The 13,842-nt window shown below is 46.1% G+C and overlaps 1 protein-coding gene across 9 annotated transcripts in view; it reads left to right on the forward strand.

The window, feature by feature from the left end:
• The window catches only part of P2rx3 (purinergic receptor P2X 3), a 35,776-nt gene that overhangs the window by 6,640 nt on the left and 15,294 nt on the right, over nucleotides 1-13,842 (forward strand). For 8 of the 9 annotated variants that reach the window (XM_027422654.2, XM_027422644.2, XM_027422649.2 and 5 more), the window contains 7 exons: nucleotides 3,371-3,506; nucleotides 3,893-3,964; nucleotides 4,173-4,236; nucleotides 4,782-4,875; nucleotides 5,122-5,199; nucleotides 5,840-5,981; nucleotides 6,481-6,617. In XM_027422654.2, coding sequence (XP_027278455.1) covers nucleotides 3,371-3,506; nucleotides 3,893-3,964; nucleotides 4,173-4,236; nucleotides 4,782-4,875; nucleotides 5,122-5,199; nucleotides 5,840-5,981; nucleotides 6,481-6,617 — 723 coding nt within the window. The remainder of the gene's footprint in view (nucleotides 1-3,370; nucleotides 3,507-3,892; nucleotides 3,965-4,172; nucleotides 4,237-4,781; nucleotides 4,876-5,121; nucleotides 5,200-5,839; nucleotides 5,982-6,480; nucleotides 6,618-13,842) is intronic. The other variant, XM_027422645.2, reaches the window with a different exon arrangement.

Raw genomic sequence — 13,842 nt, forward strand, 5'->3', positions numbered from 1 at the left:
AAAAGAAGAAAAAACAAAAAGAAAAGAGGAAACTATTGCAAGAGTGGTAAAGCAAGGAGCACTGCAGACTTCTGTAAAGGCGTGGTGCTCAGAAGACCATTTTACAAGCATGTGGATAATGCTTAATGGTGCATTAATCAACTTGCTGGCTGCTACAAGACAGCCACAGTAAAGCAGGTAACAGGTTCAGAGCCATTTGGCAGAGCTGCAACTCCACCCTCTTTCTCTCATACAAGAAAGCATTCAGAGTCCAAGTGGATGATGCTACAAAAAGAAGCAGATAAATATAAGAGATGGTTATGCTAATTCATTTAATAGACTCAGTCTATAATGTATACATGCACCAAAACATTCACATTGTGCCCCATAGATACAGACAATGATTTCTTGCCAATTAAAAGTTAAAACAGTGGTTGGGGAGATGGCTGAATGGGTAAAGTGCTTGCCTTGCAAGCACAAGGACTTAAGTTCAATCGCCACAACTTGTGTGAAAGAGAGCTGGCATTGTGGCACATGCTTCTAATTCCAGTGCTGGAGAAACACAGACTGGGATTTGTTGGCCAATCTAGCTTAGTTGTCGAATGTCAGGCGAAAGTGAGAGATCTCATCTCAGATAGATAGATAGATAGATAGATAGATAGATAGATAGATAGATAGGAGACCCTGTTACAAATAGATAGATGATAGATAGATAGATAGGAGACCCTGTTACAAATAGATAGATGATAGATAGATAGATAGATAGATAGATAGATAGATAGATAGATAGATAGATAGGATACCCTGTCACAGATAGATGATATATGGATAGACAAATAAATGATAATAGATAGATAGATAGATAGATAGATAGATAGATAGATAGATAGACAGACAGACAGACGGACAATAGAGGAGTAAGAGAGCCTTTGTGTAAAGCTACCTTCCATCAAGCCTGGAAACCTGTGTTCAATCCCCAAGACCCACAGAATAGAAGAAAACTGGATCCCACAAGTTGCCCTCTGACCTCTCCATGTATACCATGGCATACACATACCAACTCCCACAGAATTAATTAAAAAGTAGCTAGCTTCTGAGGAATTATATACACAGCACACACACACACACACACACACACACAGAGAGAGAGAGAGAGAGAGAGAGAGAGAGAGAGAGAGAGAGAGAGAGAGAGAGAGAAAGCTATAAAAGTAAAGGAAAAAGAACTTGAGTAAGTAAAACCCCCTCTATGGGGGTGGCACTGAACCACGAAGAGGCCTCCCGAAGATCAGCCTGTGCTTGCTGTAAGCGAGACTATGTCTATCCTACAAGTGACACTACCTCCCTTAGTGGTTGAAAGCTGCTTCCTTCTGAATCTTCTAACAGTGTAGGGACCTCAAAGGTCAAACAGTCTACCCTCCACCCGAGAGAAATATCTCCTCGGCATACACAAAGCATTGAAGAGCAAGCTCCCCAGTCTTCCCAGCCATGTGGTGTCCATCACTTTCTGAAGCAGCAGTTCACAGCCAACTCAATGACAGGAGTTCCTGTGCTGGACACTCACTGCCTCCTCTTAAAGGCCTCATGCCTGCCCAACCCAAGTACTGCCTCTGCAGCTGCCCTGCCAGGGGTGCCCACAGCAAAGTATTTTCTGAGCTAAACTGTCCCAGACTCCTTCTGTCATCTTCTGATGCAGTTTCCCAACCTTTGGTAGAGGCGGAAAATGACATTATCCCAGCCTTTCCAAAGAATGCTGCTCGATTCTGTCAATGGTCACGAGTTCTCTCTCCCAAACTGGCTTCTGTGATCCAGTAAGATGAGCGGGCTTGGAAGTTTATCTCAGTGCTGGAGTGCTTGCCTAACATTTGTGAGGCCCTGCATTCCATCCTCAGCACTGCTATACAATAGCCATAGTAGTGGTAATAATAACGATAAGGTTAACAAAATTTAACGTATTACTAGTTTGTTGTATAGAGAGTGCATCTTTCCCCAAACGTATTTGATAGATTTTCTCGCCTACAGAATAATGACAGTAACTGCATTGACCTTCCAGTGTGCCACCAGACAGGGACTGAGTGTCTTGAACCCTGAGGGCTGTGGTGGCTTGTTTTACACGGGAGGCAGTCCTTTACTGATGAGCAGTGTCGGCAGTCTGAGGCTCTTCCTGCTGCCAGGGATGTCTAGGAGGATCTGTAAAAGCAGGTGGGAATGGAAGAAAGGGATTCCTGCCTTACTTAGCTACTTGCTCACATAATGGTTTAAAACTATGGGAAGACAGGTAATGACCACTAGGTGGAAGCACAATGCAAGGAATGAGATTAGCATCCCACCTTCCCAACAGTATTCACCTTCCAGACAGAGGCACAACCACTGCCCATACCCACTTCCTCCCGCTGACTCTTGACGGGATGAAGACTGCCAAGTAGCCTGCTCCAAGGACCTTTCATCAGTTTCTTTCTTAAATGTCTGCTGTCTTCCTGGCACACAGGGCACAAACATGAATAAAACTTGGGACATACAGTGTCTGCAGCCTGGAACCTTCTCTTCCTTCTCCGTGGGGCCTGCTAGAGGGGGGACCTTGTTATCAGCAATAGTTACTTTTGGCCCACAAAGGGGTGGAAATTCCTTCTTAGGAGAAAAAAAAAAACAAAACAAAAAATCAAAACCTCAATTTTTGTATGTATAAATCACAAGTAGGCTGGGACTATAGCTCAACATTGATAGAGCACTTTCCTAATATTCTAGAGTCCCTGGTGTAATCTTTTAATAAACAATGTGAGGCATGGCAGTGTATACTGGTTACCCAGTGCTGGTAGGTGTAGATGGCTAGATAGAGGGCTCACTGGCCAGCCAGTCTAGCCAGCCACTGAGTACCAGGTTCAGTGAGACCTTGTTTCAAAAAAGATAAGGTGGACAGTAATAGAGGTGATGCTGGAATGTCTATCTCAGTATCAACTTCTGTTGTCATGGTGGCACACACCTTTAATCCTGGCAGAGACAGATGCATCTCTGTGAGTTCAAGGCCAGCCTAGTCTACAGAATGAGTTCTAGTCAAACCAGGGCTACACAGTGAGACTCTGCTTCAGAAATTAAAAAAACAATATCAACTTCTGGCCTCCAAACATGTACACATAACTATACACCACATGACACATGCTGGAATATTAAGTTTTCATAGGAAGATAACTAGAAGAAGAAGCCCAAAAGTGCTCCTCAGAGGTGGTTACAAAGACTCACTGAACTAACCAAGGACTCATCCTGGTTTCTGCCTGCAACACATGTCCCTAACAAGCATACCCATATGACGCTAATGGTGGCAGGAGGGAGAATTTTCCCAGCCCCTGTCTCATGAGCCTGTGGACCCTTTCTCTGTTTCCCTGCTCTTCTGCTGCAGGTGGGTTTTCTTGCACGAGAAGGCCTACCAAGTGCGGGACACAGCCATTGAGTCCTCAGTAGTAACAAAGGTGAAAGGCTTCGGACGCTATGCCAACAGAGTCATGGATGTGTCAGATTATGTGACCCCACCCCAGGTATGGACCCCTACCCTAGGGACATGTGCATGCCTGCATCTGGGGAGAGTACAGACAGAGGGGCAGGCATCCTGAGCCAGCAGCTGCAGTACTGTTGGGGGAACAAGAACCTGCCCTCCAAAGTGCAGAACTGGACATAAGGAAGCTGGACTCCCCGACCCCTGACCCTGTCATGCCTGTGCTTTCATAGAGAGCAATACAGAAGGAGCAAGAGGGGCCACCAGGGTGGTTAGAAAACATTGGTTTGAATGCCAACTGTGCACCTTGCTAGCCCTGTCACCTTGGCCAAATCATAGGCAGACTGGGACTTCCTCTTCTGTAGAGCTGAAATCCCTTCCTGACCTGCAGATTGGAATGGGCTTTTTCCTCTCCCTTCTCCTCCCAAGGGCACCTCTGTCTTTGTCATTATCACCAAGATGATCGTTACTGAAAATCAAATGCAAGGATTCTGTCCAGAGGTGAGTGGAACAGGTCACGGAAGCGTATTGGCCGGAGCAGGGCAGGTGGCATGAATAGAGGCCCATAGTCCAGCCTTGGAGCTGTGACTGGACCTGCCATCCACCAGAAGCCGTAGCCACAGGAACTTGTGGGAGGCTATGGGAACTAATGGGTTGACCAGGGCCAAGGGAAAGCCCTTCATACACCTGTGACCCTGTCCCCCCACAGAATGAGGAGAAGTACCGCTGTGTGTCTGACAGCCAGTGTGGGCCTGAGCGCTTCCCGGGTGGGGGTGAGTGCAGCCCTTTTCTCCACCCCACCCCCAACTCCAAGCCTTCCTGGGACTCGAAAAGGCAGTGAATTCTCCCCGGGGATAGTCTATTTCAGGAAAGGGGGTCAGCCTATTGTATGGAATTCTGCCAGTGTTACAAGAGGTTTGCTGGGTGTCAGAAGCAGTCAGAGCTGTGGAGGTGTATGGTTCCTGCCCCAAGAGTTCACTCTAGGCATTGCAGTGACAGAATAGCAAGTGGGATTAAGGAAACATAAAGGACAGTCTCAGGGGAGGGAACAAGGACGATCCTAAGAGGTGGCTCCAAAGCCCTCATGGAGGTGGCCTGAAGATGAGGAAGATTTAGCAAGATGGAGGGAGCTTCATGAAGGGCATTCTAGGCAGAAAGGATATCTCAGCCTAAGAGGCAAGGAAGAAGAGTCCTGGGGTGTTCAGGACACCTGCAGTGGATTTGCTTGACTTGCTCACCTGCCAGGGGCCCTGGTGAGGAGGGGGATTGGAGTGGCAAGGGGCAGGATGCCACCCGGTCATGCGGCTCCACCCTCCAGGGATCCTCACTGGCCGCTGTGTGAACTACAGCTCTGTCCTCCGGACCTGTGAGATCCAGGGCTGGTGCCCCACCGAAGTGGATACCGTGGAGATGTAAGGCTCTGAGCATCCCCAAGCATATGGAGGGCTTTGTGTGTCCCCAGCTCATGGTTTTTCTTGGAGGTGGGAATGTTACCTCAAGGTGTCATCTCCCCTGCCCTGCCTCTGCCTTTTACCCTCGCTCCCACAGGCCCTTGGTCTATAAGATGTCCCCTTTCAACAGGCACCCACAAAAAATATTCCTGAGAAAAGCCCTGTCTTCCCTCTTCTGGAGAGCTGAATCTCCGTTCTCATCCACAGGCCTGTCATGATGGAAGCTGAGAACTTCACTATTTTCATCAAGAACAGCATCCGTTTCCCTCTCTTCAATTTTGAGAAGTGAGTCCTCCATTGTTCCCTCATTTAGCCTGCCATAGAGGTCCCCATGTTCTCTCCATCTCCTCATCTGTCCAGAGCTCCTATCCCAAACGTCATGTAGCCAATTTCTCTGTCAGTTTCCTGCCTTGGAGCTCTGAACCCAATCAAATAGGAGTTCTGCTTGGAGCTGGGAAAAGACAACATAGCCTGGCTGTGGACACTGAGGCCATCTGCAATTGGAGTCTGAAGTGTTTGTCACTTTTATTTCTTTCTACCTACAGCCCTTGAGTGGAAGGTTTTGTTGTTGTTGTTTTGTTTTGTTTTTGTTTTTTGTTTTTTTCTTGTCTTAGTTTGCCCAACAACTACCTAGTGGCATGTGCAGAGCACCCTGCCAGGCACCATGGAGATGCACAGAGCCCAGCCTGGTAGTTTGGAGACCCTGGCCACAGACGTTCATAGCCCTGTCATGAGATGCAACACAATGAGGGTTATAAAAGCATACAGGGAAAGAGGGGCGGTAGATGAGGAGGGACTGAGAGATGGTTTGAGTAGATGTGCCTACCTGTGGAGGGCCAGAAGCATCCAGAAGACTGGAGAGAACTTAGGCATAATTATCTTTACTTTCATTCTGGGCCTCATCTCTCTCCTCTTTCCTCCCCAGGGGAAACCTCCTGCCCAACTTGACAGCCAAGGACATAAAGACATGCCGTTTCCACCCTGAAAAGGCCCCATTTTGCCCCATCTTGAGGGTAGGGGATGTGGTTAAGTTTGCCGGGCAAGATTTTGCCAAGCTGGCCCGCACGGTGAGAACCTGTCTCTTCTCCATGACCCCCCACACCTACCTGGAAAGCTCAGTTCTCCTATAGACTTCAGGGATAGACACTGGGATGCTGGGCAGGAGCCACAGCAAGACAATGCCACCTGGTGGAAGCATCCCAGACCTGCAGATCCCTGGATCCATTCCTTCCTCAATCCCATCCATCTCTCCCCCAAAAATCTTGCCTCTACTTCCCCAAGCCTCAGTTTCCCATTCCTATCATCCCACCTCACCTCAGAAGAGGCCTTTGGTCTCTTAAGCACCACACCACAGGAAAGCGATCTGCGGTTGCATCCTCTGTCTTGTGTTGTAGCTCAGGGACTTTGGGGTTCAGGTTCCTCCCCTAAGGACACTCCCCTCCCTACCAGTGACTTTGTTCCCTCCCTGCTGCCACCTCCCATGTAGAGAAGGGAAAGAAATCACTCATCACAATTCCTCAGCCTGACTGAGCACAGGGGAGAGCTCATATCTGGCCCTTTCTTCAGGGTGGAGTTCTGGGCATTAAGATCGGCTGGGTGTGTGATCTGGACAAGGCCTGGGACCAGTGTATCCCCAAATATTCCTTCACTCGACTGGATGGAGTTTCTGAGAAAAGCAGCGTTTCCCCTGGCTACAACTTCAGGTAAACCTCTCTGTCTGAGCAGAGGCACAGCTCACAGGCTCCAAAGATGCCATCGAAAGCAGAAATTCACATTTGGAAAGGAATTCCTCATGTCTCTTCTGGTCCCCATCAGGTTTCAGTTCAAGCTTAGGGAGGACTTCTGAGAGTTGGCCATCCCTGACTGGCGAATTGTGCTGTTAAGGTGTGGATTCCTGGCAGCAAAAGGGATCCAACCACCTTGGATCTGCTGAGGACACAGTAGTTACACCAGATGGCCCAGGTCTCCTGAAGTACTCGATTCTATAATTTTTTACTTGTTTTTAGCTCTGTACCTGAAGCTATAATGTGCCTTGTTCATGTCCAGCTAGCTCTAGTCCCTGCCCTGTGCCTGAATTTTCTAAGGCTCTTACTTCCACAAAGTAAGTACAATATCTGGCATTGTTTCTTTTTCCCAAAATGGTAAATTGGCACTTCTTTCTAAAACCCAGAAATCCTGTGATTCATGGACAGCAACTGTAATGATCAGTAGTTCTTTCATGCTTTTATGGGGAAAATGGTTTTTAAAGATCATCTATTGGTGGTGCATGCCTTTAATCCCAGCACTCGGGAGGCAGAGGCTGGCGGATCTCTGTGAGTTTGAGGCCAGCCTGGTCTCCAGAGCGAGTCCAGGATAGGCTCCAAAAGATCATCTAGTTGATATTCCAAATAGCTTTGAGGCCTAAAGCGTTTTTATTTTGGGGGGTTTTCCACTAGGCAAAAGGAAAAGTGAGGAAGCACTGGGGGCAGACTTGTGGAATAGCAGGGGCGTTGACCAAGTCCTTAACCTCTTCTCTGTGATGTCCCCATCTGTGAAATGCTGGTAACATGCTAGTATGCTTATTTCCCCGAGGGGCCTACTGGCTAGTACATGGATTCCTTGGGCTTTCAGTTTTGTTGACACACACCTCTCTCTCTCTCTCTCTCTCTCTCTCTCTTGTGTGTGTGTGTGTGTGTGTGTGTGTGTGTGTGTGTACAGAGGTCAGAGAACAAACTTTGTTCTTTGTCTTGTTTGAGGCAGGGTCCTGCTGTGTGTGTGTGTGTGTGTGTGTGTGTGTGTGTGTGTGTGTGTGTGTGTGTACAGAGGTCAGAGAACAAACTTTGTTCTTTGTCTTGTTTGAGGCAGGGTCCTGCTTGTTCATTACCACACAGCATAGCTGGCCTATGCTCTTGTGATTTTCCTGACTCTGCTTCCGGGATTACAGATCCCTGTGCCACTGCATCTGGCTTTTACATGTTTTCTGGGATCTGAACTCAGGTCTCCAGATCTACACACGGAGTCATTTTGGCAAATGAGCTATCTCCCCAGTCCTTCCCTTAACTTCTGAAAATCCCAAAACTCCTGGAAGGGCCCTGATTAAGTACACAAATAGGTAATGAGTATTTGTTACGTATTTGAAGAATTGTTACTCAGGCTTCCCTTTGTTGTAGTAGTGTCCAATGTAATGTTACATTATGTATGTGTTAGTTATTCTTTTTGCTCCTGTGAAAAATTCCACATGAAAGCCATTTAAAGCAGGAAATTTTGGTTTGGTACAGTTTGAGGGTGCATTCCACCATGATGGGGAGTCATAGCAGCATGAGCATAAGGCAGCTAATCACACGGCATCCTCAGTCAAGAAACAGAGAGAGATGCTCCCCACCCTTTCTGTTCTTCACTCACTTGAGACTCCAGCCTGTCAGATGATGCCATCACATCCGGGGTGGGTCTTCCTGCCTAAATTAAACACCCCCTCACACAGGGATAGAAATTTGTCTCCTAGGTGAATCTAAGCCCTGCCAAGTTGATAATCAAGATTAACTATCGCAAGTCTTCATTTTATCAGCTTGACACCCAGGCATATCATTTTTAAATCTTAGCATTCCATCCCTGATCCCTAAAATCTCATGTTCATTTTATAATGCAAAATACATTTAGTTCATCTCTACAAGTCTCCACTATCTGAATCTAAAAATTCAGAAGTGTAAATACAGTCTCTTTATGAGATTTAGGAAATCTCTTATCCATGAGCCCTATAAAAATCAAGCCTACAAGTCATGTACATCTCATATACAATATCATGAAGGAAACATTCTCATTCCAAAAAAAGAAGGAATGGGATAAAGCAAGCAAAGACTCAGCCAATGCACGACTGGATCACAGCAGGGCAAACACCCAATCCTGTAGTTCCATGTCTGGGATCTGGGGCTCTTGGTGGCATTATCTGGGCTGCAGCTCCCTTGGGTTGCTGCAGTCCTCTGGTTCTGGTGCCTACTGTGCACATAGACTCTCTCTTGACCCAGTTGAACCTCATGCCTACAGTTCTCGGAGCGCAGTCCCCATTACTAGCATGTCCAATATCCTGGGGTCTCCATTGCAACTTGGGCTTCACCTTCTCAGCCTCATGCTCTCTTAATGCCTCCTTACGGGGAGTCTGACCTGACACACCTACATACTGCCTGGCTTCAGTAGCTTCTAGAACCCTGGTGCTAACCTCTGTGACTCCTCTATTCCTGTGTCCTCAATGCCTGCAAAACCAGTGCCACTTGGAAAATGCTTCCAAGTTGTGCTGCCAGATCAAGGTGTAGCATAACCCTCTCAGACAACAGTTATAAACAACCTTTGTGTGCCTTTGAGGCAGACCCCGGGAAAACACTTTACTCAGTGGCCATTTGGGGTGAGCCTGTCCTCTGGCTCTAGTCATGGCATTCTTAATGTAGGCTTTCTATTATTTTTCAAATGAATTTACGTTTTTCACAAGTTGGAGCTTTTGTGTGAGGTCTTGCCCTCAGGATACCTTTCCTGTTGTCCTAGAGTGCCAGTTTCCTTTTCTGACACTGATTTCTTCAACAACTGTAGCTGCTTCCTGCTTTGTCTCTGGCTTTAAACTTGCTGTACTCCTTTCTCGTCACACTGCACACTTCGTGCTTTTCCACTGGACTGCTGCTCTCCATCATTGCAGACCTGCCACAAAAGTGGCCCGCTACTCTCTTCTCATGTCATTCTAGGGCTTCTCTAGTCCCGAGCTCCAAGCTCTTTACCTTCCTCTAACAAACTAGCTCCCAAGTGATTATGATTATCCCAAACCCAAGTGATTATGATTATCACAGCAGTGACCCTGCTCCTGGTACCAATTTTTTGCATTAATTACCTTTCTGACTTCTGTGACAAAATACCCAACAAAGGCAACCGAGGAAGGAAGGATTTACTTTGGCTCATGGTTTGAGGGCATAATCCATAATGACGAGAAGGCATGACAGCAGGAGAGTGAGGGGACAGGTCACGTGGCATCCTCAGTCAGGAAGCAGAGAGAGGTGAATGCTGGTTCCTCTTGCTTTCTCCTTTTTACTTGGTGGGGACTCCAACCTATGGTACCGTCCACATTCAGGGTTGGTCTTCACTCCTTGGTTAGATCTCTCTGGAAACAGTCCTCAAAGACATACCCATAAGTTGGTGTCCCAGGTGTTTTAAGTCAAATAAAGTTGACAATCAAGATTAAGCATCACAATAATCCACTTTCTTTTTCACCTTAGAAAATAATGGCCCACTCCATTAAGCTTTACATCTGATAGTTTAAAATATATATATGTATGTTCTCTGGAAAGAAGAATTTTTAAAAATTGAAATTGCTTTCATAATCAACTCCAGAGTTTTAAAAACCATAGGAAACAACACATATTTTAAAGTAGTTTAAAAATACTGTTTGGCTCACTGGAAGAAATTGGCATATTTATTCAGTCAGTTCATCACACTGAGATCAATACAAAGGATATTTGTATGGTAGCTTAAAAATAGTAATATATTTTAATAAAATTCTCACTCTGAAATACAGGTTTTCATACTGTAACTCCCCTTTGGCCATTAAAAAGTCTTCAGTTCTCCAAATGACTCATTTGACAGAAATGCCTCTGAAGACCATGACTGCTGTGAAGAACAGGTCTGCTATGAACGCCCCAGCTACTGGTATCATGCAGTTTAGAACAGTACCCTTCATTTGAGAAAGAACTTCTTTGGAGTTCTATATCTCCAGTTGATTATGCAGTGACTGTGTCCTATCTAAGCACAGGAGATACACTTAGTTCAAAATAAGCTTTGATTGAGGATATGGATGTAGCTCAGTTGGTAGAGTGTGTGCCTAACATGTTAAAAGCCTGTGGTTCCAGCCCCAGCTCAAGAAACCACACAAAACCTAAAACAAGGATTGGTGGCACTTGCTTGTAACCTCAGCACTCAGGAGGTAGAAGCAGGAGGATCAGGTGAGGGTCATCCTGGACTACATAGGGAGTTCAAGCTCAGCCTGAGCTATATGAGTCACTGTCTCAAATAAATTAGCTTAGATTGTTTACTTGGACAAGACTGGAAAGAGTATCTCCAAGGACTCTGCCAGTGTTACAGTCAAGATCTAGGGGAGCCACCTGAGAAGTACAGTCTCCTCTGAGGAACCTAAATAACTTACTCTTGTAACAGAGGCAGGAGTACAAGGCAGGCAAAACTTCCCAGTTGGACCCTGGGTAAAATTCTCAGAAAGCCCAAAGGAAACTGCCATCAGGAGACATCTGGCATCCATGCCAAGCAGGGCCCTCTGCCTAAGTTCTCTCACATACCTCCACCTGGGTCCCCACCACCACTCTCATGCAGCAGTAGATAGACAGAAACTCAAGGCCAAACTGGTGCTGTGTGGGGGAGGCCACAAAAATCACCTTTCTGAATGCTCAGATAAGAGATGAGGGCACTCACTGTGGTTTCCATGACATGGTGATTTTATGCTGTTGTTTAAATCCCACAAAGCTACTTAGCAGTAGGACTGACACTCATTACCCCATGTGCATAACATCTTGTATCTTTTGTCTAATGATTCCTCACTCCTCCTAGGAGGTGGACCCTACAATCCCTCCACCGTCCTAATGAGAAAAGGCAGACTCCCTGAGTCCATTCACTGCAGTGTCACACACCCAGTGCATTCGGGGACCTGGATGTGAATAAATATTCTTGAATGATATCTACCACAACCAGGAAATCTAGGGATGGTCACACGTGTAATCCTCAGTAAAGTATGCATAGGTGGTTACTCTCTACCCTGCTGCAAAACAAAGAACCTGAGTTCCCTGGGAGTGAAAATACTAGCAGATGCCAGCGGCACAATCCACAGCCTGGCCCTTTGCCTCCCAAACAAGTTCATCCGTCTCTCCCTCCAACAGAAGCCAGCTTTCTCACCACTTTATTGTTGCCGTTTGCTCTGGAGGGTGGAATTATTCAGACAAGATTGGCCTTGCTTTAAGCTGTGCATCTGATACCCAGGGGCAGCTAGAGACCTGCACTTCCATCACTAATTACTCCTGCAGCTCATTTCCATGCCTCCACCTCCCCACTTTCTGCAGCTCTCTGCCTGCAGAATCATCGATTTTGAGATTGTCTAGGTGCTACAGATCCCGTGGGCACATCTAGGCAAAGCTGTCCCTTTACAGTGAGAAGACCGAAGCTCTGAAGGGACAGTTATTTGTCTAAGATCATGAGAGCATCTTAGTGTAGCCTTAGAGGTCATTCTGTCCAATTTCCTGGCATTTGTTTCCCTAAGACACCACCCCAAACAAAAGGGTACTTGATAAGGTGTTTGCATGGTCAGATCCAGTTACTGGAAAAGTAGCCTCAGGGTGCGTCTCCCTTCAATTCTTACCTAATGGACTTGGTTCTCACTGTCTAAATTAGTTTTTGTGTGATCTCTAAAGGCTTTTGTTCTTTCTCCACCTGCAATTTAGTTGAGAGAATATTTCGTTTTTACACCTAGGTCTGTCTATTCTGCATAGTTAGATATCCTAAAGATCTTTTAACTTAATGGTTTTTTTGAAGCTTTTTTTCCAAGCATATTGAGAGTGCAGTTGCTAGGGTTGTCTAGATTTGTGGTGGACCAAGTGTAGCCATATCTAAAAATAACAACTAGCAGCTCAACAGTATACATATAAAAGACCCCACCACCACCACCACCACCCAGAGGTAGGAGGTGGCACCCTGGGATCTGTGAGCACAGGTTTACCCTCAGTTCACCTCAATTCACTCAATTCAATACAGGATTTTAAATTGGGCCAATTGTTGTATGTGAATATGTAAGCATGGTGAATTTGTGGGAACATACATATGTTTGTTATCGATTAAATGTTTTAGGCCAAGTGAAAGGAAGTCTGTGTGTGTGTGTGTGTGTGTGTGTGTGTGTGTGTGTGTGTGTGTAGGCATTGATGAGTTAATGACAGATTTATAACACCGTATCTATCAGGGCCTCCGCAGGAAGCAATGACAGACTCAAATTAGGTAATTTGAGGAGATTTTAATAAAGGGGCTGCTATGAAAGTGTGGGCAGGATGCAGGGAAATCACAGGGCCTGCAGGAAGGGGCTGGAGATATAGAGACACAGGTGTGTGAGGAAAGGGAAGCCCCACCAGCAGCCAGAACAGAGGCAAAGCAGCCCACCAGGGAGGGAGAAGATTGGACCAAGGGACACATGTGAGACCAGCCCAAGTCCTTCTGCTACCTTGTGGAGGTCTCTAAACCCTTTATGCCCCTAATGAAAGTGTAAACCATTGCCAGTAAAAGAGTATGTACTCACAGACACAAGCAATTTTGCAGGCAGTTTCTTTTTTGTTCTTAGAGGTGATTTTATCTACAAATGTAAGTTTTCTTAAAAGATGCTTTTTTAGGCTAGGGATGTAGCTCAGTGGTAGAGCACTTTCCTAGCATGTGCAAGGCCCTGGATTCAGTCCCTAGCATGCCTCCAAAAGATACTTGCCTACAAATATAAGACCTACATGGAATATTGATGCAGGCTCCTTTTCTCTCATACAGTCCTGTTCCCCTCAGTGGAAATTAACATCCTAGATTGTGGCAGGGAGGGTGTCTTTCTGGTCAGTTATACATTTATGCATATGCAACCTAAAACTCCATGTCTTTGAAGACCTCAAAAACACCTCTGGTCTTCATCTAGAGAGATGGTTCAGCCATTAAGAGAACTGGCTACTCTTCCAAAGGACCTGGGTTCAATTCCCATTACCTACATGGCAGCTCACAACTGTCTGTAATTCCAGTTCCAGGGGATCTGGCATCCTAACACAGACATCCATGCAGGCAAAACCCCAAGGTATATAAAAATAAAAGGCCTTTTAAAAAGCCCTTAATGTTGAATCTGTGAAGCCCTTTCACACCTATGCTTTGACCTCATTCACAAACCACCACACCCTCCCA

The sequence above is a fragment of the Cricetulus griseus genome, chromosome 6 (genome assembly GCF_003668045.3).
Source record: "Cricetulus griseus strain 17A/GY chromosome 6, alternate assembly CriGri-PICRH-1.0, whole genome shotgun sequence".
NCBI classification, from domain to species: domain Eukaryota; kingdom Metazoa; phylum Chordata; class Mammalia; order Rodentia; family Cricetidae; genus Cricetulus; species Cricetulus griseus.